The sequence below is a fragment of the Netta rufina genome (genome assembly GCF_964035555.1).
Source record: "Netta rufina genome assembly, chromosome: 3".
In the NCBI taxonomy this organism is placed as follows: Eukaryota; Metazoa; Chordata; class Aves; order Anseriformes; family Anatidae; genus Netta; species Netta rufina.
Window position 1 is genome coordinate 43,613,494 of NC_140125.1, and position 24,304 is coordinate 43,637,797.

Consider the following 24,304-nt stretch of genomic DNA (forward strand, 5'->3'; position numbering starts at 1 on the left):
GCCAGAGGAATATAATGTAACAGAAGCAATTCTAACTTTTCTACAGCATAAATAAAGGAATGTAAGGAAATCTCTCTTTGGGAAGGAAGAAAAATACATTTATTCACTCCAGAGAGTTTACTAATCCTTAAAATGTTCTTTTATACAGGATATTTTTCTTTATTGAAGGCCCTATTTCACATATTTTGCTTACATTATGTAGCAGTCTTGCCCTGTAACTCCTATATGTGTTAGTCTGTTTCAAGCAAGCTTGAAAAAGATGTCTGAGATGGCTATGTTCTTCTTTCATGTTATGTAAAAAATAAAAATAAAAATGGTGATTAAATAGAGAATAGGCATCAAAGTTGCTGTCAGTATTGAGAGAGAGGGGAAAAAAATTGTATATGGCTACTATGTTTGGCAGAACCTAGTATGTTGTTCAGTGTGCATGTACTGGTTGGCCCATGAGCAGACGTGCAGGTCCAAACTACTCACATCCTATGGGAATCATTGGGGAAACTGGGATTTTTGCATTTGCTGGGGTTTAGGAGGCAAAGAATATAAAACCAGAGAAAGCAAGTCTCATGGGTTCCAATTTCATGGGGTGTTGTGTATGTACAAACAACATTGAAAGCTTACCGTTGTTGACTATAAACTTTTTAATACGCTTTATTTTATTTCTTTTACAAACAGATAACAGAAATTTGCCTGGATTAATGGTGAACTGAATGCATCTGAACTGAAGGAAATGTTTTAAGATTGGTCTCCTGCCAGGAGTTGTACAGAAATGGTGCACTGAGGGTTCTGTTGCTTCTGAGAAGACAGTAACTGCATATTTATACTGCAGTTTACTGGTCTATAAAAAAACAATGTAATAATAAAGCTAACAGTAAATTTATGTAACACTAGTGGTTCCCCTCGCCCTGACTGGACATGAGTGATCAAAGGTCTTTGCAAGAAGATAAGCACAAAATTAGCAGAACTTCCTCAAAGTTCAGGGAGTCTTCAAGAAGCATGCAATCTGATGATTATTTTGCAAGAAAGCTTAAAGCTTTGAATGGTAGCATGGGTCCTCCTGTTTCTTCAAATGTATCTAGCAAAGCTGAAAATAATCAATCAAATGGTACACCAGCTGTGCCTAAAATGGGTGTTCGAGCAAGGGTATCTGAATGGCCGCCTAAAAAGGATTGCTCTAAGGAGTTGAGTAAAGCTGCTTGGGAAAGCAGATCTCCAGCTAGTTATGAAAGCGTTGGATCAGTACATCCAAATGGACAAAATGACCAAACGGAAGGGCAGCAAGAAGAACTAGAACTGGAATTTGCAGAGGGAAAATATTCTATTGGAGATCTGTTTGTTCATTCCCCTCAAAGGGGACTTCATCCCATTAGGCAAAGAAGCAACAGTGACGTGACGATAAGCGATATCGATGCTGAAGATGTGTTAGACCAGAATGCTGTTAACCCAAATACTGGAGCAGCCCTTCATCGGGAGTATGGAAGTACTTCTTCAATTGACAGACAAGGCTTGTCTGGAGAAAGCTTTTTTGCAATGCTAAGAGGATACCGAGTAGAAAACTTTGAACATAAAACCCTTGCTCCATTTGGATTTTCCGAGTTTTTCCACTGTGATCCTACAGTTTCTCCAAGTCTGCATGCTGCTGCACAGATTTCCAGGGGAGAGTTTGTCAGGATTTCTGGTTTGGATTATATGGATAGTGCGCTGCTTATTGGTCGAGACAGGGAGAAATCTTTCAAGAGGAGGCTAAAATCAGAAACAGTAGAAACATCTCTATTTAGAAAATTGCGAACAGTTAAAAGTGAGCATGAAACCTTTAAGTTTTCATCTGATCTGGATGATAGACTCGACAGAAATGTGCGTTCTTGGAATTGTCAGAAGTGTTTTGCACATTATGATGTTCAGAGCGTTTTATTTAACATCAATGAAGCAATGGCTACCAGAGTAAACGTGGGAAAAAGAAAAAATATAACCACTGGGGCTTCAGCTGCATCACAAACTCAGATGCCAGCAGGCCAAACAGGAAACTGTGAATCGCCTTTGGGAAGCAAGGAGGATCTCAATTCAAAAGAGAATTTAGATGCTGATGAGGGTGATGGGAAAAGCAATGACTTAGTACTGAGCTGTCCTTACTTCAGGAATGAAACTGGTGGAGAAGGAGATAGACGGATTGCACTTTCCAGGGCAAATTCAGCATCTTTTTCTTCAGGTGAAAGTTGTTCTTTTGAGTCCTCTCTGAGTTCCCATTGCACAAATGCTGGTGTTTCAGTACTGGAAGTACCAAGAGAAAACCAGTCAATTCACAGAGAGAAAGTGAAGCGTTACATCATAGAGCATATTGATCTTGGAGCGTACTATTACCGCAAGTTCTTCTACGCAAAAGGTAAGTTTTTGTAATGCAACTGATTTGAGGTGTGCATGCATTAGATTTTTCTTGCTTATTAATTTTTTTCTTCTCTGTAGGAATACCTAAGTATTACCGAGGTTCTTGAAACTCTTTACTAACATTAAGCCTCTTAATATCCCTCTGTGAGAGCAAGACCACTGGGTTATATATAAAACTAAACAGTAGTTGTCTAAGTTAACGAAGTGTGGTTTCATTTAGATCAGTAGGTAAATTAACTTCTCTGTACCAAACTTTCTTGGAGGTCAGGAGGAAAAGATAACACTTATAGCCAGCAAATGTATTGGAAATACTGATAGCTGGAGTGGAAATCAATATTTCTTAAAAGGTGTTTCCAAAAGAGGAGGTTTTATTATTGAGGCAATTCATTGCCTTCTAGATTCAACTGTTGTCTTGTGTCTTTGGGGCCTTTCATACTGTACACACATATGTATGCGTACCCATTAAACAGGGAGCTTTTGATGGTATTTAGTTTTTGAGCCTAAATAAGGTTGTCTTGTGACTTTCTCATAGCTTTTTATCCTGTTCTTTTTGGATATGTTCAAACTGCTAAACAGCAGGGTACCCTTGTGAAATGAATAACTAACTTGGTTAGAATTGATATTTGGATAAGAGATTTCTTCTTTGACCTACTTTGTCTGTATTCAGGACTGCATCATGCAGTGTGTGCCCAATCCCTGTTTTTGTGGGAAGGAGAACCCCAAACTACCTCTGTAGCCTTTCCATATCATGAGTTGTAGCTCAATCTTTTGGCTGGTATTAAAAGAAAAAAAATGTTTCTGTCCTTAAGAAGAGTGTTGGCTACTGCCTGAGCCTTGCTGAAACCATGCTTACTTTGCCTTCTAACTCTATTTCAACAGCAAGAAATGAGCACTGTGCTTCTTCCTCCTGCGACCCTTCACAAGGGACTTGAAATAGTGTCCAATACAGTTTCACAATATGATAGAAACCTAGAACATATATCCTGTAAAAAACAAACAAACAACAACAACAAAAAAAACCAACAATGCATTTAAAAGAGAAGGAAGAAAGAACCTCGATCTGTGATGCAGAAGGAAGAAAAAGGTCCATAGCTAAGCAAGGATGGGCAGTAAATGGGCAGTAAATTCAAAGGTACAAAATGAATTTTAAGTTAGGTTGCAAAGGGTCAAAAAATGTTGAGGGAGTCAGAGTGGAAGAGAATGAAGGGAAACTGAGAAAAGGGTGGTATGTTTTTTGAGGGACAGAGAAGAGAGAACTGGCATAGATGGAAAAGACTGATGAGGATTAAGCTAAATAAAAGAGTACTAGTTTGTGAAATGCTTTTATGAAGGGGGAGTTACAGGTTCCAAAAGGCTGACCATATTTTTTGTGTGTGTGAGGAAAAATCCCAGTGGAGAGAGAGAAAATACAAAGAGAAACCACTTTAAATAAAACTAATGACCTTTCTGGAAAGTTGATGCAAATGTAATTAGCTCTAATTAATTTATGTTCTTGTGTTAGGTACATACGAACTCTTGACAGAAATAAAGTATGTTTATGTTAGTATAGCATTAAAAACTTAAGAAATAGTATCTAAGAGTTTTATCCCACATAGTCCCAATTAATACTGGGAATGTAAATTGTTATTGTCCTTGTTGTTAATTGTTCTGTAGGTAGCATTCTTCAGGAGTAAATATTGTGATGCGTTTAATATTCAGTTATAAGCTGTCACCCTCTTACCTTTATAGCTATCTGTAAGCCATGCCCTGTTCCACATATTTTTTTATAGAGCTGTTAACAGAAGCTACCCGAGAGAAATCTGTACTGGAGAAACTCTTTAGGAGTGAGAGTGAGCAAGTCAAGGCAAACAGCAAAAACTCAATTTTCAGTATCAGTTATCTGAAGGGATCGGGCTTTTGGGAATCTCAAGATTATTTCCAGCTGAACATAGTTTTTACCTAAGCAAAGTTTATTGTGGGTAGAGAAAATAAAACAGGCATTTTGCCTTAGGCAACAAAATGTCTTGCTGCAGTGCTGATCTCCTGTGTAAGAAAAAGTGACATTTATATGCATACTGAGTCTTACTTGATGCTATTCCATGACAGTGAGCTCTTCTAGCTGACTGTTCATTGAATTGTAGATTTAATAGCATAGTTGAATTTAGCAAAATAATTGTGGAAGGATGAAATGAAAATTTAGCAAACAATAGTCACTTGTATATAGAGACATATGCAATGCTACTGATTTTCTTTGCCTTTAACAAGATATCTGTGAAAGAGAAACAACTTTCTGCATATTTGATTTAGTTCACAGTTTTGTAATTGGCACTTGTCAGCATACAAGTTTTATTTCTGTTTTAAGATGCATGGAAGAAACACCCTGGCATGTGTAGCACTAATTATTCCATTCCCTTTCAAGAAATGAGAGATTTCAAATTCAGTCTTCTGAAATGAGCCCCAGTTTTATACTGCATATTTATAAGCTTTGTAACTATTGTTAAAATCAAATCCAACAAGACTGATGTAAAATATGTTAATGTTTATGGAAAATATATTCTCAGTTTCCAGTTAAGGTTTACAAAAGCTAAAATATTTAATCTTTTGGTTTCGATTTATTAATGGTGTCCTTTGGTGAACTACATTTTTGCGGGATAGAATGGGATGAGAAGAGGAATTGTGATTTTTATTTTTTTTAAGGATAGTTGAAATGTCATCATGAGTTGTCCTTTTCCTCTTGTGTGATTTATCCTCATAATACCTCAAGACTTCATGGTTATTACCGTGTTTTTTATTTGTGGAATGCTTGCAACTATTTCTTAATGTTTTTGTATCTGTGTGCTGATATCAAACTGAAAATATGTCCTGAAAGCTTATCAAGCTTTTATGCTAACTCAGTCTTATATAGGTGAAACCTTCTGATTAGAATGAAAGTTGGAAACTATTCCTCAAAATGAATAAGTAAAAAATAGGAGTATTTTACTGTCTCACTTTAAACAGCTAGAAAACAGAACTTATTTTCCTCTTTTATTTCCAGTAGACGCTTTTAAATCAATAAATAAATTCAACAGACCTTCATGAGTTTGATATTAAAAACCATTAAATAAAGCACCAACCTTGTATTAAAAATGTTTTCTCCGCATCCTGCAATATCTGTACTGTTATTTTTAAATTTACTTCAGTTTCTGCAATTCCCATTCTTAAAAATATTTTATCAATTTTTTAATGTATGTTCATAATATCTTTAGTTTTGTATCTCTTATGTTGTACAAGAAGTTAGCAGACATCTGCCAAGCTTGCATTTTTTCTGCTCAGTAATATAGCTGCCAAAAAAATCTAGTAACTGTGGAATACCGTTTTCTATATTTACATCAAAATGTAAGGCTGTAGAAACCTTAACTGAGACGTTTACCCCTTGTCAAAGCCTGAATATGCAGCTGTGGGAAGCTTTAATGTTGAAAGCACTTGGCCTCTGATTATAACTCTCAATACACAAACACACACAAATTAATATTGTTATGGTCTGTAAAATCCTGTTCCATTTTGCCCACTAAGGTTCCAAGTTTTATTTTAACTCTAGACGTAGGAGATAATCCATGCAGGTAGAATGCCGGAGGTGGGGAAGGAGGAGAGGAAAGTAGGTGGTGAGCAGGTCTGTTACTTCATTGCTATTTAAAACATGGAATTATAGCATAAACCAAATTGGAGGAAATTTCTGGAGATCATCCAATCCAATTCCAATTTAAAGGTAACTTTACAGGTAGGTTCTGCACAACCTGTTCAGAACCTTGTCCCTTTAGCTTCTGACCAAGGATGGATAATTCACAATCTCTCTGGCAACCTGCTCCTGTGTTTGATTCTCCTCAGTGAGGGGCTGCATCTTATGACTGTGGCATCTTGTCCTTTCTCTCTGTATCTTGGAGAAGAGTCTGGCTGTGCCTTCTCTGTAACCCTCCATCAGGTAGTGGGGTGCTGCAATTACAGAGAGTTTGTCCCTAGCCTGTGCTGTTTCATGGACTTTCTCTGTATCAGGCGCAGTTCTATGCTGGCCTTCATGAGGCTTTTGTCAGTCCATTTTCTTAGGTTGTCAAAGTCCCTCAGAAATGCAGCTTTAGTATATAATACTTTTAATAGTAAATAATATTTTTTGTTGCCACGATTTTTTTTAAATGGGACTTGAACACTTTCTGGAAGATTCATGTTTCATTATGCTTTTTTTATTCTTCATTCACTTTTATGCAAAAGAACATCAGAATTACTTTGGAATAGATGAAAATCTTGGACCTGTAGCAGTCAGCATCCGCAGGGAGAAGGTTGAAGATGCTAAGGAAAAAGAAGGATCTCAGTTCAACTATCGGATAGTTTTCAGGACAAGCGAGGTAATATTCTTTCAGTAATTCTGCAAAGGAATTGGAATGTTAGCTTAGAATACTGGTTGTTTGTCTGTGGGTATGTTGCTAAATTGGAAAGTAAATCTGTTAATGGGAAAGGGATGTTTGCCTGGAACAAAGTTTTCTTCTTCCCTGCTATGTGAATTTTTTTTCTTTCTGAACAGGCATCCAAAAGGAGGTAAGTTGGCTGAAATTACATATTTCCAAGACTTAAACATAGGAGCAGATAATAAGAACTAAGCCGAAGATACGCTTTGATTAAGCTGCTAGATGTTATGGTTCTAATTGTAGGAATAGAAGATTAAGAAAAGAAAACAAGAGGGGAAAAATATGAAAGCTGATGCTACAACTTAAGTGTACTTTTTTGTATTCTGTTTCAGACTAATTTCTTAGAAGCTTTCTTCTCAGAGAAATGTTTTTACACACTTTATATAATTTGTGGAAGGAATATTTCAAGTCCCTGCAGAGGGGAAATGGAGAAGTGTCAAAGTCTTCTCCCTGGTAACCAATGATAAGATGCAAGGGAATAGCACAAAGCTGTGCTAGGGTGTTTCAGACTTAGATATTAGGAAAAATTTCCTTATCTTACCAGTGGTCAAACACTGGAACAGGCTTCCTAGCAAGGTGGTTGATGCCCCATGCATATCAGTGTTTCAAGAGGTGTTTGGATAACGCCCTCATCAATATGCTTTGACTTTTGCTTAGCCCTGAAGCGGTCAGGCAGTTGTACTCAATCTTTGTAGGTCCCTTCCAACTGAACTTTTTTATTCTATTCTATTAATATGTTAATAAGACAATTATTTTTATTTATCTGGCAGAATAGCTTTTGTGATTGTTGTAGAAGGGCATTTCTCATAATTTTTATTTTAAGCCAATTAATGTCTGTTGCAAAACTAATTTCTGGTTTGTGACAGCAACTAGATTTAATTTGTATAAAAATACACAATGACACAATGTTAACTGTCCTTAGGACTGTTGCTTTTTATTGCTATTAGAACACAGGGAAGTGTTCTTGATGCCTCTTGGCTCATGTGCATTTACAAATAGATGTAGAATCATTTTTTTGAAGCTAGGTTTTTCCTTCATTGCCATAAAAAAGAGGCCTCTTTGTGTGAGAAGAGCAGTGGTTTAGCTGACTCACTACTAATAAACATCCCTTTTTGCCAAATCCAATGACAATAAAGCAGAATGGTTTAAAAAACATGTAGTTAAGGTAAATGAAGGTGCCATTAACTGTAGCTTACCTCATCTGTCCAACCTCACATTCAACTATTGTGTTTTCTAGGGTAGTATGGCATTAAAATTAATTTCTAGTTTTCCTGCTGTTTTGAATTTTTTTTTTTTTTTTTTGAAAAAAACCTTAGGAATTGGAGTAAGTTAATAATACCATCAGTGAATTTATTTAAACAAAAAACTTAGAAACATAGAATTGTCGAGGTTGGAGAAAAACCTCAAGATCACCAAGTCCAAGCATCAACCTGACCAACTGAGTCACATCATTAAAGCGTGACCCTTAATGCCAAACCTTCATATCTCTTAAAATATCTCCAGAGATCCTGTTTCAATACTTAACCAATTTCTCCATAAAGAAATTCTTCCTAATATCCAATCCAAACCCGCCTGGGTGCAACTTGAGACCGTTTCTTCATGTCCTGTTGCTTGTCACCTAAGAAAAGAGACTGACACACTCCTTTGCAGCCTCCTTTCTGATAGTTGTAGAGAGTGATGAGGTATTTCCTCAGCTTTATTTTCTTCAGACTGAATGACCTCAGTTGCTCTTCATAAGTTTGGTTTTCTAATCACTTCATCAGCTTCACTGCTCTCCTTTACATGCACTTAACAAGTCTATTTTCTTGTAGTGGAGTGCCCAAAACTGAACACAGTGTTTGAGGTGTGGTCTCACCAGTGTCACATACAAAAAGACAATAACTTCCATAGTCCTGTTGGCCACAAATACGTCACTGAGACAACAAGAGCCTGTGTCATTTTTAAAAATCATTTTGTAATCTTTTTTACTGGTTTAAAAAATTGAAGATAGGGGTGTTTTTCTTCATATTCTGTATTCCATGCTTTTCATAAAACCTGGGTATCTTTAAAAGTCTTTATAGTATTAGAATTAAAAATGTTTTGTACATTTATTGCAGCTTACTACACTTAGAGGAGCAATTTTAGAAGATGCTATACCATCCACTGCAAGGCATGGCACAGCAAGAGGTCTGCCTCTCAAAGAGGTACTAGAATATGTAATACCAGAGCTGAGCATTCAATGCCTGAGGCAGGCTTCCAACTCACCCAAAGTATCTGAACAGCTGCTTAAATTGGATGAACAAGGGGTATGTAGGATATGACTTTTATTTTAAGGACAATTATTTTTTTCATTTATTGGGAGGGGGGAATCTTAAATATTATGAAGGTAATATTGAAAAACATGGATCTCTAATGCAAATTAATCACTGCCTTGATTTTGCCAATATTTACTCAGTGTGTTTTCATAGACAAAATGAGATTTGAATTTCTAAACAAATTGTTTTTTAAATATATTGCAGCTTAAGAAAAATTATTAAGACTATAGTGATTCTCTTTATACGTGTGAGTGGGAGAAAGGTTATGACTAAACTTTTAATAGTCCACAGTCTTTTTTGTTCTTTACTGTGTACAAATGTTGAATGCAAATGAAAATACATATAATATATTTTATTAATACTGCTTACAGGTAAGGAGGAAAAAGGATGTAACATATTAAGTCCCTGCATATAAATCTCTGCATTTTTGTGTTGGTTTTTTTTTTTTTAACACTAATTTTCTGATTAGTTTGCAGTAGTTTTAGTAGAATAGAATGCTTCTGGGTTCAAACAACTGAAATTGTGATTGAGACTATGTAATGAATTAACTGCACCAGCAATGAAATATTCATATGCTTTAAATATGGAGAGAAAAATGATAAGGTTTATTGGGTTCAATAAAGTGAATCTGCTTCATTAAAACTAGTAAGTAAATTCATAGCTTCTGAACAATTTGGAAGGATGGGTTTATTGTAGGCTTTTAGTTCAATTTTAGAAGCCATGCTTTATGTTCATTTAAAGTAAAGATTGCGTTTTCATTGCAAAAGTCAATATCTGTCTGTTGAGGTAGAATCAGCTGATCAATCCATTTGATTATAATGGTGCTATAACTATTTTGTATGCTAATTCAGTTTCAAATGTAGTGATTGTGTCAAACATATTGGTGTCTACCAGAATTGTCTTCTCCTGTGACTGTAACAATTGCTTAAAACAAAGCAGAGGTAGACAGAGGAAGATTTCTTTTTTTGGGGGGTAGAATATTAAGCTAGTTTTGTATGTATGTTTTACTACTTATGTTCATTGGAGAACTTTTAATTGGAAATTAATTTTGTCCAATGTCTGTTTTTCGTGTGTTTTTCAGTGTTTCTGGTAAAACAAAGGGAAATCATTAGCACTCTCCTCTGAATATAATAGTTCCTAATCTCCTGTTGCTCTCTGTCTTTCCTCTCTGAGCACCAGAGTGAGTTTAGGTTCATATAATAAATAATAATTACTACTTAGAGAGGTTGGATTTTCTAGGCAGCATAGAGTACATCTTTATTTGACCTCAGTGGCATATTTCCCAAAACTCAATAAGCATTTCCCCAAAATTGGAAATGGAGATTGTCCAATGAACTGACCAGTATATTTTTAATCATTAACTCTTAATTTTGAGAAACAGCAGTACATAGCACTGAGTTTTATTCTGGGTGCTCGGTTCTGAAAAATTCAATCCTGTTATGAAATGGGCTGTCACCAAGCAAAATGTAATATTAATGTATCTTACATGCTGCTTATTGTGAGATAATTACTTGAATATAGAGAGAAAGCTGTGCATAGAAGTGGCATGAGATCCATTTATGCTTTTAATCCTCTTATGTACTTCATGCTTTCAGTTTATTAATCAACCAAATATAAAAAGAGTTACGCTTGGTAGCTGAAAGTGACAAGTGGCTGAAATGTCATGAATTTTAAAATATGAATTGTGATCTAGAGGATTAATGCTATTACCAGAATGATAACCATTTTGAATAAAAGTGTATTAAATATTTGCATAGTTCTTCAGCAAACTGAAAACTGTGTCAGTTTTGTGAAACAGGTAGAGAAAGAAATGAGTAGTTTTCAGTGAAATCTAGTGTGGGTTGTAGAAGAAACATGTGGCTAAAACTCTATCCCTAAAATGACAGTAGAAAATAGATGAACATTAGATGGTTGACCTAATTTGAGAATGTAACTAATTCCAAGTTACTCTGGTATATGATGAACAGCATTAGGTTTGATTCTAAATTTACAGGAAAAGTCAACAACTTATCTACAACATAGACAGGATTTTTTTTTCTCCGTTCTCCCCCCAGATTCCCCTCCATATTTCTGCTAATGGTTTATTGTATATGGTTTTTGATAGTTTTGTTTGTGTTTTTTTTTTTTTTTTTTTTCACATCCCATTAGAAATGCTTGCTTTTCTCTAGACCAAAGTTTATAGAAAACCCAAAGAAAAAAGGAACTTTGAGTGCAGGGATATTTAGTTGCTACTGAGGTTCCTTGCCAGAAAAACTCTAAAGTCTTCACGTTGTGTAAGTCATCAATTTGTTGTTGTTACACGATAAAGAATCTATACTGTACAAGAAGACAAGATGCCAGGATTCAGTAGTAAGTAATTCTGGCTAAACATGGTCAGTTTGAGTCAGGAGGGACTTCTATGCACACTTAATACAAATCGTATACTCCAGTAGCTAGATTAGACATTTTCTGATGTCTAATATTTCTAGTTTAGAAATCATGAAATCAGAGCCGTGTCTGAAATTCTTTCCTTAGACCTGTATAAGCATGCAGTGCCATTCCAAAACTGGCAAACTTCATTGATTTTAAATATTCTGATATTCTGACATTTTTCACATCAGTTAATGGCCCATATAAGGTGCTCCCAAGCCTCATTTACATACAACTCTCTTGGACATTGACTTTCTAAAGGTACCTTGATTTCTGTTTCTGCAAAGCCCTATTGATTCTGAGCTGAGTCACTTTGCTGAAGTCTGCGTATCTTGTGGATGTGAGTGCTCCTAGCACACAGTTGGAAATTCAAGTTATTTCAAGTGTGCTTGCCCCTGCTGTCTTGTTTAGGAATAGTGTTATGGGTAGAATCAACTTTGTGTGTAACTGTTGAGTGTTTGCAATACTTGTCCGTGAATTGAAAACTCAGGATTCATTCCTTCATGGGCTGGGCAGTATCACATCTTTACCATCTCCTAGTACAGTATTTTAACCAGGAAATGCTAGGGTGTTTGGAGAACAGAGGTATACTTCACTCCTGTTTGGAATTATACTGATACTTAAGATCTAATTCAAGAATCACTCATCTCCTTGGAAAGACTGAAGGAGTGGGACTGCCTATTTTTGAATGGAATATTTTGCCTAAGTGGTTCTCTAACTTGCTGTTCATTCACACTGTTAGTTGTTGCTGCTGTTGTTAATGGCTCAGTTAGTGCTTAACTTCTCCATTCCTCTGTTCTAGTGCAAAGTCAAGGAAATTAACTTAAATTCCCTGTGGTTTAAGTTAAGCTATTTGACACTGAGCTGGGATGGAGGTGGCAATGTGTTTACAATCATTTTAATTTTCTGCTGAAAGTGTTAAGTAACAGTGCTGTTTCCTATAATCTGAAGTTTATAAGAGCAGTTCTAGTTTCCTCCACAAAGTGTTCATGCTAGTTTTACACTGAATAAATAGTTTCCAGTGTGCGATTTGGAACATTTTATTAGATACCTAACTCTCTCCAGGCACTGTTTCAATATGGGGATCAGACAAGGAAGCATTCCAGATGACTATTATATATGCCAATCAAAATGAAATGACAAGAGCAAGCTGCGAGCAACCCTGCCCTTTCCCTCAGGTTAGGGGTCTGACTCAGGCACCTCTAGTGATTCTGTCTGTGGCCTTCAAAAAATCTTCGTTAATTTGGACATCTTCAGGATTTTTTATATGGTAGTAGTTGTGTTGGGTCTGTAAAACCACCACAGTAGTGCATGAAGGTAAATAATTAAACCAACAATGTTGCTGTTAAACCTTGAATTTTGTTAGAGACATTGAAAAGGGACTTTAAAAAGCAATAGCATCTTGAATACACAAAAGAATAGGTTAGAAAAATCAGTAAAGCTCTTATTCTTCCAGAAATGTTGAGGATTTGGATAGTGATTTTTTTTGTTTGTTTTAATTGATGCTTGGCAGATGCCTTATTTATACACAACCCTCCACTTCAAGTGGAGAAATGCAGCATTTATTGAAGTAGGAAGATTTAAAGATTATTTGAAGTTTGGAATTATATCTTTGACACTTCTTTCTTTCATTTATGTATATTTTCTTGACTCAATATTTGTGTTCTAGTCTTATAAATTTTCCTAGAAATTGCTGTGATAAAACATCAGTGTAGTAGCATGTCTGTGGAGTTTTATAATACGCTTAGCACAGCTGACCGTGTTACATATTACTAACGTGAAGCAGACTGTTCTTGTCACCTTTGATCTAATGGGAATTATATTTATACAGTCTTACACATTTTAGACACTAATCCCGAAATTTGATTAAGAGAAGTCTACAGCTGGAGAGCTGAGTAGCATGTATATAGACAAATGTGTTAAAGGAATCTTGTGTGACTGATGGTCTCTGTCAGTTTGTGAAGCTCTAATAGTTGTCAGTTAAGAATAATAGGGCTAATACATTCACATGGAGGTTCCCAGTTTGTCATTTTAAGTACACAAAACAGCAAAGAAAACAAGACAATGCTCTGACTGAGAAATAATCATGTCTTTTTATATTGATATCCTAGAGTTGAGAGTCTAGTTTGTTTAAGAAAACTCTTAACTGAAATCAGATTTCTAGATTGAAGTATGCTGTACTTTGGACAGCTTATGTTTACATATTAAAACCTTTGAAAATAGGGAATAATAGTTTTACAACAGACAATTTTATGGGGTGGACAAAGGATTTATTGAACAATAAAACAAATTATTGTTTGGAGACAGTCTTTACAATGTCTTGTTAGAAATAGGTTTTCTGAATGGCTGCTGTTATGTAATTAGAAAGTTTACAGAGCGGGAGGTTCACATACAGGGATCGGTTTGGCTCAATTTTTAAAGGTAGAAATAAAGGAAAATAAACTCACCTTGTTTTAATCTGAGAGAGAACACAAGTCCACAAAAATTACCAGTTAAAGTCCTCATACTATAATATGCAGTAGAGATTTTTCTTCTGTAGATAACTAAGTCAAAAGTCTTCAAATACTGTCTTTAGCCATTTGGATAGTGTCAGTCCAGTTTTCTTTCAAGATTTGTATGTGGTGGTGTTTTTTTGTTTTGTTTTGTTTTTCATAGTGACTTCATTTCCCAAAACACTTAAATTTTCATTTTTCAATATTTTCTGCCAGACATTGTAACAGTGTCAATATTTTTTATTTATTCTAGTATTGATTTCCTTAGCATCTGTAATATTTCCTTTCTTCTACTTTTTTTTTTTTTTTTTAATTCCAGCTGAGTTTTCAACACAAGATTGGTATCCTTTACTGCAAAGCAGGCCAAAGCACAGAGGAAGAAATGTATAACAATGAGATGGCGGGACCAGCTTTTGAGGAGTTCCTTGATCTGCTGGGCCAAAGAGTACGGCTAAAGGGGTTTAGTAAATACAGGGCTCAGCTAGATAACAAAAGTAAGTTATGTTCCTGATCTATAGTAGAAATTACAATTCTCCATTTGATCTCTTACAAATCCTGTTTTGTGTTTTCATTGTCTTGACCTTGGGTTTTGATTAGTAATGTTATGTGGTAAATAAGGAAGATGAACATGTATCATGCCTTGTCTGAAAGGTTATTTACTTCCTTTGCGATATTAGTAGAACTGAAAATTGAAGCAATTTATTTAATTTGTTAAGATTATAACAACTATGATTTTTGCTGTATTTGAGAATTTCACAGCTACATTTTAACATCTTATTTTTACAATGGCAAAATAGAAGACAAGTAACTTGAAATCTGGAGTCAGGAAACGGGAACATTTTACTACTTTCACCTGAACTTCTTTGCTTCTGTTTAACCAACGTATATGTTGAGGCTTATATTTGAGTTGCAATCAAGTTTTCTCAGTTTTCTTTTCTCACACATGCACACATTCAAGTTTTATCACATAGACAAATTTTCTAATACATGCACAATAAGCATGTTAACCTTCTGTAACTGATAAACATTCATCTACCTTACCAATGTATTATTGCTATCCACTTCCTCAGGTCTCTCAGCTTCCCTAAGTAATATGGTTCAGCAGTGCAATAATGTGATTTATTTGTACAAACTGTTTTTGTTTTGCTGTTTTTTTGTAGCAAAAATAGGAACCGATATATTGTTGTTAACAAAGTCAACAACATGTTGACACATCTTGATTAGCATTGCTGTTTGTTGCTTTTAAATTCAACTTAACTCATTCTTTTAGCTTAATGTGGTTTTAACGGGATTTTGACAACCTGACAACTATATGTTGTGACTTACGGATATCTAGATGTTCATCTACTTTATTGTAACATGAGATTTTTTTAATATCCTTAATTTTTTACGGTTACTTGTCTATTACATCTAGAATATTTTTATCTACTGTAGATGGCTTGTGGGTAAAAAAAGATTTTTGTTAACCAAGTAGATTTTTTAAGCTATTAAATCCTGTTACTTGTGTGCATTTTCTACCTGTCCTTATAATCAAATGGAAAAGTTGCTTGATCCGTTAAAGGTAAACTGCCAAGAAGGAAGGTTAGAGAGAAATACCTAAAGAAAATTAAGGGAAAATCTTTTCTTATAAGGGATCTTTTTGCCTTTCAGAGAGTCACAGAGATTATAGATAAGTTCCAAACTTCTCTGTTCTTCCTGCAACCTGTTCACCTGATCTAATTTGGTTATTAGGGATCTCTTGCATGTTTTTGCTATCTAGTCATCAGCCTTCATTTAACTGGAATACATCTGGATTTTTTTCTTTTTTGAAATAGTACACCTGACTGCCAGCCAGTGTTGTAGTCATAAAAGGATTATCCTTCTGTTATTAAACTGATACTGGCTAGGATGGGTTTTCACCTCCTGTATGCATTAGAAGAGAGACTGAATTCATATTAGAAACTTTGGGAAATGTCTAGTGTGTGTAGCTTGTGGTTAGTGGCCAGCCAATAAACTGTCCATAGGCCACTCTCCAGTGGCAAATGAGATACTCAGAGTTGGTGAAAAACTTCATACTTCTGCAATTAAGGGAGACAAGCTTTGGAACTTGAAAATCCTCATGTTCTCCATCTCTAGTAATGGTGGGAAATGGTGAAAAAAAATAAATTTAATCCTATGTCAGACTGTTCTAGTTTATGACTTACAAAGTGGGAAAGCTGCAATTTTGTAACACTGCCAACCAGCTTGAGCACTACATTTGATTTTATTAAAGTTTTTGCCTCTTTGCTTAAATCCATACTTGTTTCACTTTAATAAATTCAGGCTTGATAGAGACAATTGCATCCTGTTTGAGTACAGAATAATAATTCACTTCTCTAAATAATATGTAGAAATATTAACACCCTACAGATGTCAGACTTTTGGGATGGGCTGACAAATAGGGATGAAAAATTCAAAAGGGCAAAGGATGTGTGGTTTTGCTTTTTCACCTAGAGCATGACCAAATATCACCTACTAATTTTGACATGTGAAAATATACTGATCTGTCAATAAGTTTGCTGTGCTTCAGTATGAGCAAATGTTATTGATTGGCACTGCCTACATACCATTCAGTAACATAATTTTAATATTCTAGTAATGTTGAATTCCGTTAATGATATTCGCCTATCATAATTTGTTTACACAGTTTGCAACAAGCAGTATGGAATTAAGAGAGTTCACAAATGTAGTCTTCAGTTTTATATTAAATATAAAATACTGACTTAATTATCATCTTTTTTTTTGTTTTATACTCCTTTTTTAATATAAAGGCACAGCAAGTGTTACAGTGTGTCATAATTATAATTGGAGAATGCATTGATCTGACTGCCTGAAGGTTCAGAATAGTGCAATAATTTCATCTCTAGTAGCCACACTTTTGGTAGGCATAATGTTTCTGTAATATTTCTTGCTCAGTTTTGTAGGGCTTGCATTTATTAAGTTTTTCTGTTCACAAATGCTTGACTTGCTGTGTGTTGTGTTGTGTTTTTGTTTTGATTTGGTTTTGCTTGTCTATTTAATATTTTGATAAAGTGATCCATTCTTTATGGAATGTGGAATGTTGTGGTGGGCCGACCCTGGCTGGTCTGTAAGCCCCCAACCAGTTGCCCACTCACTTGCTCCCCAGTTGGGTGAGAGTGAGAATTGGAAAGGCAAAAGTGAGGAAAGACTCGTGGGCTGACATAAAGACAGTTTAATAAGTTATGGGGTTGGGGAATTCACAAAAAAACTCAACCAATCAAAGAAAAAAAGCACCCAACTAACGCACAGGCAGTCACTTGCACTTCCCAACAGCACACTGCTGCCCAGCCAGTCTCCGAGAAACAGCTGCTCTGGGAAAACAACCCCCAGTCCAGTTTTACTGTAGAACGTGACATTATAGGGTATTGAATGTCATTTCAATTTGAGTCAGCTTTTTCACCTGTGTCCCCCCCGAAACTCTTGCTTACACCTAGCCTACTCCCAGTGTGAGGGGGTAGACAGTGTGAGAAACAGAAGGCCTTGATGCTGCACAAGCACAGTTCAGCAATAGCTAACATTGATGTGTTATCAACACTGTTTTGTTCATATATAGAAAAAGCACCATATGGACTCCTATGAAGAAAATTAACTCCATCCTGTCTAGACCCACAACAGATGTGAAATAATTGGAATATTAACTATAAACTCTTCTCTGCCCATATTTAGTGCATTTTAAATATCATCCAATTCTGAATTCTTAGATCAAAGAATGAGAAAATTCGAGGAAACTTTACTGATTTCATTACTATATAATTTGTTTATTATAGATTTTAAAGCATATCAATCAACTAGAAATGAGGAATTCAAATACTATTATTGGAACATTACAAACGAGAATATTAATGTTCAGTATTTGATTATGTTACTTCAAGTTTGTAAAGAGAGAAATAAACTGAAAGAAATTGAAGAAATGTTACAAATTTATCTATATACAATTAAGACAAATATTGGTGTTTCACTTTCATCTAGTAAACAATGCTTTTCCGAAAAAGGCTGAAATGCTTCCTATGAACATGAATTTATTTTGAAAAGTTAGCTGATTTTTCTCAAACTTTGTGAATTAAAACTAGTATTCAGAAAAGAACAAGGTGCAAAAGAAATGACAGTGTAACAGTATGACAGGTATAACTTTTTTTCTAAAATGTTAGCAAAGAAATGTTTGTAGTAGCAACCATTCTGTAAATTCAGAGGGTCTTAGTAGGTGTTCCCTAAAACATCCGTTAAGTTAGAAAACTTTATCTTGTATAATGTAAGGGACTAAATTTCAAGCAAAAAACTTGCTAGCTCGTTTCCAAATTCAGCATGCTAGATCATGTACTAGATCAAGTACTCCACTAAGTAGGATGTTGTATAAGAAAAACATGGATTTAAAGGTAAATAATCTACCTTTCTGTATCGCTATTTAAAGGGACTATTTTGTGCAACAGCTGTTCAAGATACTTTGACTTTTTTTTCATTTTGCAATTAGGTATTAAATAATCAGGGACTAGGGTTGCCAAGATCAATGTAGTTTAGGCAGATATGTATATTTTATAAAATAATTGATTTCCTCCTCCTATGTCTTTAAAACTCTTTCTGAATGGCATGGAAAAGTTATAATGGAATTAATTTCAACAAGGATTTTAAAATAGAGGAGTGCAGTAATGGCTGCTTTTGTTAGCAACATTTAAATATGCTCCCTATTTGTTATGAAACTATAAGTCATACACACAAATATTAATGAATTAATTTTAAGTTGTACAAATATAACTGATGAGGTCAATTGTAATACGAACATATTCAAAATTATAAACACCTAAATATTTTCAAATTTAGGGCTGTAGATATGCACTACAGTTACTACTGAATTTTACACCTAAGTGTATGTTTGTGTACTTTGAAAAGAAGAGCTAACACAGCCAGACACAGTTTCTTTTTGGAATATTGTTGCTATTAAAATAAATAAATAAATGAACACCATGAAAGAGCGCTGCAGGATGCTTTTTACTGTGGAAGATATAAAATTATACACAAGAAATCAGTGAATATAAAAAGGGAAGAAAAACTGATAACTGCCTTGACTAAAACCTTGTTCCCAACCTCCTGCTTTGAAGTTAATTATTCTTACCTAAATAATCCAGACATATCAAAGAAAGTGGATAAAAAAATGTGTGGTAAACATTCTGAAATGAGAATTGCATTACTAAACTTCCAAAATAAAAAGTCATATCATAGATGAAGTGTGTTTTAACAATTTTTAAAAGATCTGATAATTCCCAATAAAATTATTTTTGTCTTATACTACAATGTATAATGTACGTATTTTATGTTTTTGAAATGTCTGATCTTCATTATGTGTTTTATTGTGAAATTTGAAGTGACACCGTGTCAGTATTTTATTTTGGGTGAAATACGGGATTAGTCCATTGTCTTTATTGACGATTAAAATAATGAGTATATGTATATATATAAATTATATAAAAATATACTTAAGTAGCTAAATGTTTGTTCATTTATTTTTTATTTCCATGATATATTAAGACCTAACAGTACTTGCCAATATATTCAAAATAAGGTCATCTCATAGACAGCTGTCTTTGGGCAACTTCTTGCAGGATCCATCTATGTTGTAATATGAAAGTAAAGAGATCTTTAGCTGATACAAACTGTTTTGTTCTGTTGAAAAAAAAAAAAAAAAAAGTTTAAATTCTATTATTAGATTTATATCATAGCATGCAAAGAGCATTGTCCTAAAAAGTAATACGAATGTTCTATTTTACTGACCGTCTTATGATTAAATTCATTTTCAGCTGATTCAACAGGAACTCATTCCCTTTATACTACTTATAAAGATTATGAGTTAATGTTTCATGTATCAACAATGCTTCCATACATGCCCAGTAACAGGCAACAGGTATGTTATTTTAACTTTTCAATTTTCAATATAATTTTACTTCAGAGGTGTTTGAGTTTTTATCTTTAAGTAGTACTGTTTTTAAGCTGTATGTTTTTGTATGACATTTGTCTTGTAATTGTGGGTTTGCTTTTTTTTTTTTAATCATTTAATACATTAGAAAAATCGAAGGATTTTTATAATACATCTTTATAATTCATTAAGTTATTTCCATACCCTCCGTTTCATGGTGACATTACTCAGCATAGTTCCCCCATGGTCAATCAATTATTCTCAAATTGGATGGGATTTACACCCTATGTATGTTTTAAACATTGAATGGAATAAAACTTGAAAATAATCCTGTGGTTAAAATATGTATGCAATAAGACTTTTAAATGATTATACAAAATGTTATTGATCTTGAAGTTTTTTGTTAATGTATCAGCTCAGTATTAAATGGCTAGGTATATCCTTCAATGTGTCTGCTTGTGAAGACAGAAAACTGCAGTGTACTTAACTTTATTCATGGAGAACTCTTTCCTTGTTTGGTAATTCAAAGTATCTTGAAAGCATTAAGGATGGCTAAAAAATAGTACAGCAACCAAAAGTGTGCACCAGTAAGGTTATTCTGTCTTGCCTGTCTGAGATGTGTGACCAAATTAAAAAGTACAAGCACATTTGGTATAATATATCAATGGTAACACTTAACTTCAGAATCTTTCTGCGCTGCCACTGCATTTTTCTAGCCCTGCACATTAAAAAAAAAAAAAAAAAAAAAAAAAAAAAAAGGCAACCATAAAAAAACTGTTGGATTTATTTGAATATTATCTCGTTGCAGTGCAAGATGTAAAGGCTTCAGTCATTTTGGGGTGTTATCATGAAATAAACATGCTCTCTCATGTTCTTTGTGAAAGCATACAAAAGTTGTGGTTAGTGTTTGTTAAACCATATGATTTGCATCTTTTGTATCAGTAGATCTCATGAGAAGAAAAGACGTGTCAAGGCAGTGACAAAAAGATTAAATTATTAAAATTCTTAACATAGGATAAATGAAAATTGGAATGGAAGAAAGTATATAACATTAATGTATTTTAAGTAGTCATTGCATAAAATTCTGAACTATTTGAAGAACTGTTTCTTCGGAACAGTTAAGACAACTGAAATTTATTCCATTACAGTTAGGTTTTAGATGCAGTTTAAAGAAATTAAATTAGGAATAAAAATACAAAAAAAAATCTTCACCACATGAATAATATAAATGGTTAGACAAATCACATCTTCAACATGTAGCTTTTAGAGGACAGAGTGTTTGGCTATATCACATCCCAGCTGTGCCAGTAGCTAGTGATCAATATATTGGATCGTCATCACTAACTTGAGATTGCTCCACTTCTCTGAACTTTCGTTTATACTTTATTTCTGTACAGGATTAATATAGTAAGCCCACTCTGTAATCACTCATAATGGTTTAACTCTTATTTTAAGTTTATGCTTTAATTTGATTTGCACAGAAAAATACTTAGCTTTTACACATTTGTAAAATAGTTCAGATTTTCCTAAGATACTGTATGTTTTTTAACAACTTGAAGGCTGAGGATCATACCATGGAAGAAAATATCATGGTAGAGTCCAAAAACATTGATATATTTCAAATAACCAGTTTTAATCTATATATTTATTTACAAAAGACATTACAAGTTAGCAAGGCACCAGTGCAGAACTTGTTGGAGTCTAGAAAACTGAATTGTTGGTCGTTGACTGGAAATCACATGTAAATTGGAAAAATTATACACTTATTATAATATAATACACTGAATGAGCTTGCCTTGAAAGGGAATAATGCGTATTTTCATAGTTTATCACAGGCACTGACAGTAAATATGACCTTACTTGGATTTTTATTACTTTCATCATTGTCTTTCATGACTTGCCCTTGTTTGTGAGAATGGGATATCCTCTTTACACTATTTCACTAATTTTCATAATTGTTGTTTGTCAGCCTCACTGCAGTGTTGCTCAGCCACCCCCTATTACTGTCCTTTCATTTCTTCCTTTGCTTTCCTTTCATTTTAATCGTTTCCTTACATGTCCTTTATAGACAGGTGCCAACTTTTGTATATAGGGAAATCTTCCAATTTTAACTTCATGGTTTTCCCCAGCAACAAACATTCCTTTCCACAGTGTTTTAGTAAGCACTCATCATTGTCACTTTAACAGGTTCAATATTTAGTAGAAGCATCATGTTGTTATTTGTCACTTTCTTAGGATCAAAATAATGTGGCAGTTTTCTAGGTTCAAGTAGTATACCTGTCGGAAGACCTCCCCACATTATTTTTAGGTGTTGGAATCTAGTGATATTTGTACAGCATGGACACTGTCTAGTGAATTGTGACAAGTGCACCCAAATAACCAGGATTTAGCCAGCCTTAATGTTCAAAATGGATGTATAATCATTGTTAAATTTTCTTCTATTACAGTATAGTTCTAAAATGCATACTGGAATGTGAAATCTATCAACTGTGTTATTTTTCACAAGCTAGGATAAAGTTGGATTAGGTCTTTTTCCTTGAGCCATTTTAGATGCTGAAGACCCCAGTTGCAGTTGCATCAGTTGTGCTCGACACAGAGACACACTTACAGGTGCTATGGAATGTGAATGTTGTTTGTCTCTTCAGAATTTGTCTCACTAACTATGTAGCCAAGTAAGGGGAAATTAGAGACTATGATAATTTTCCTTTTGGATTCTATTAGCAATGAAGATCCCCATTGAATAGTTAGTTTTTTGCTAGCATATTGTGTATGTATTGGCAATGAGGTTATTGCACACTATACATATGTCCTTTGATTGATAATGACCGGACAGGATACTGAGTCACTCACTCTTCATCATCTAGAAATAAGACCTTCAATGAGCAGGCACTGAGTTTTTCTTAGATTCCACATATGTGTGAGCTAAAACCAGGCCACGCCAGAACTGTTTGTTGCTTCTTCCAGGACATAACTACGCCCTGCTTGGTCACTGATCAGGACATCCCTCTAGTTTTAGAGTCAGCAGGAGATTCAAAAAGCAAGGTAATTTTTACTTTGGTTGCAACGTAGGCTGGGAACTTTCAAGTCAGCTGTTCCATCCCTAGGATAGAAAAGACTACCAACCCTGGTGCGGCCGTTTTCCTTTTCCTTTCCTGGCCTTTTCTTCAAGTCATAGTTTAAGGCTTTCTCCTTTAAACTTTACCTTTGCAAATTCCCTTTCCAAATGATTCCTTTGCAAATTTCCCACTCACACATTTGTAGTCTGCTTCTGTACACATGTTTAGACCTAATTAATCCAAATCAATTCAAATAATCAATTTTCACTTGGTTTGATGAAAACTTAAATGAAACATATGCAAGAATGAAACAAACTTTTTGAATTTAACCTCCTGCTAAAATGTTTGAGATAACCATATGCTTGGTTATGTGGGTTAAATCAGACTCTGCTTCACCAGATTTGAGCAGTATCTTTTGATTGTTTCTGGTTTGGGTACAGATTAATAACGGATATGGAAATTAGAACTTTTTTAAGCCGCTTATTTTAGAAATGTGCTAAAATAAGTTTGAAATTTTTTTCTTAGTTCACTGTTAACATTTCTTCATTTATTTGAATAAAGAATATATTTTTCACTGCTATAACAACAAAAATTCCTTGTTTTGGAATTGGACAATGTAAATAATATTCCACTCAAGGGGGTAGATGCTTATGGCTGTGCATCACCAATAAATGTGCTGTTTTGTGACAGTAAATACTTTTCTTCAGAGATGCATATCTGATAATCAAGAATTGAGTATTATAGTTAAAATCTCAAAGTTAATTATTATTTGGTTTTACATAATTTTAATCTAATGGATTCTGCTTTTCTAACATATTTTAGACTCCCCTCTTGTATTCTAAGTAAAATTTCACTGGTATTCTGTTGACTGCCTATCATACTTGGCTGGGTTCTTTTTCATATTCTACTGTGCCAATTTATATTGATACTGGTATGATGTCAGAGTGTTTGAGATCTCCTTACTATAAGTAATCCTCCATAATATGTGGACTCTGTTGAGAGTTTCTCTTGTGCTCTGCACTGGCATGAGAATCTCTATAATATGTTAGAAAGGCAGAGGGAGGGAACCAACCTGAGCAGACCTCAAAATGGGAGAGGAAGGGGAAACTGAGAACCTGAAGGGGGAGAAAAAAAAAGGATGTGAAAGTTGGAAGGAAAACATAGGTTATAGCATGGAAATTAGAGAAGGGTTTCTTAAGTCTTTTTGCTTAGTTCCAGTTTCCATCAATTCCTCTTTCATTTTCAGTATGCTATCCTTAACCCACATTTTCCAGGGAAGTATGTGTTCCTTCCTTATTATCCATTCACCACCTTA

At 34.5% G+C, this 24,304-nt stretch overlaps 1 protein-coding gene across 2 annotated transcripts in view; it reads left to right on the top strand.

The window, feature by feature from the left end:
• Window positions 1–912: 912 nt before the first annotated feature.
• Window positions 913–24,304, top strand: part of SIPA1L2 (signal induced proliferation associated 1 like 2) — a gene marked incomplete at both ends in the record, with an annotated part of 84,926 nt that continues 61,534 nt past the window's right edge. For both annotated transcript variants that reach the window (XM_084283689.1, XM_084283690.1), the window contains 5 exons: window positions 913–2,377; window positions 6,601–6,734; window positions 8,891–9,079; window positions 14,309–14,483; window positions 19,818–19,921. In XM_084283689.1, coding sequence (XP_084139815.1) covers window positions 913–2,377; window positions 6,601–6,734; window positions 8,891–9,079; window positions 14,309–14,483; window positions 19,818–19,921 — 2,067 coding nt within the window. The remainder of the gene's footprint in view (window positions 2,378–6,600; window positions 6,735–8,890; window positions 9,080–14,308; window positions 14,484–19,817; window positions 19,922–24,304) is intronic.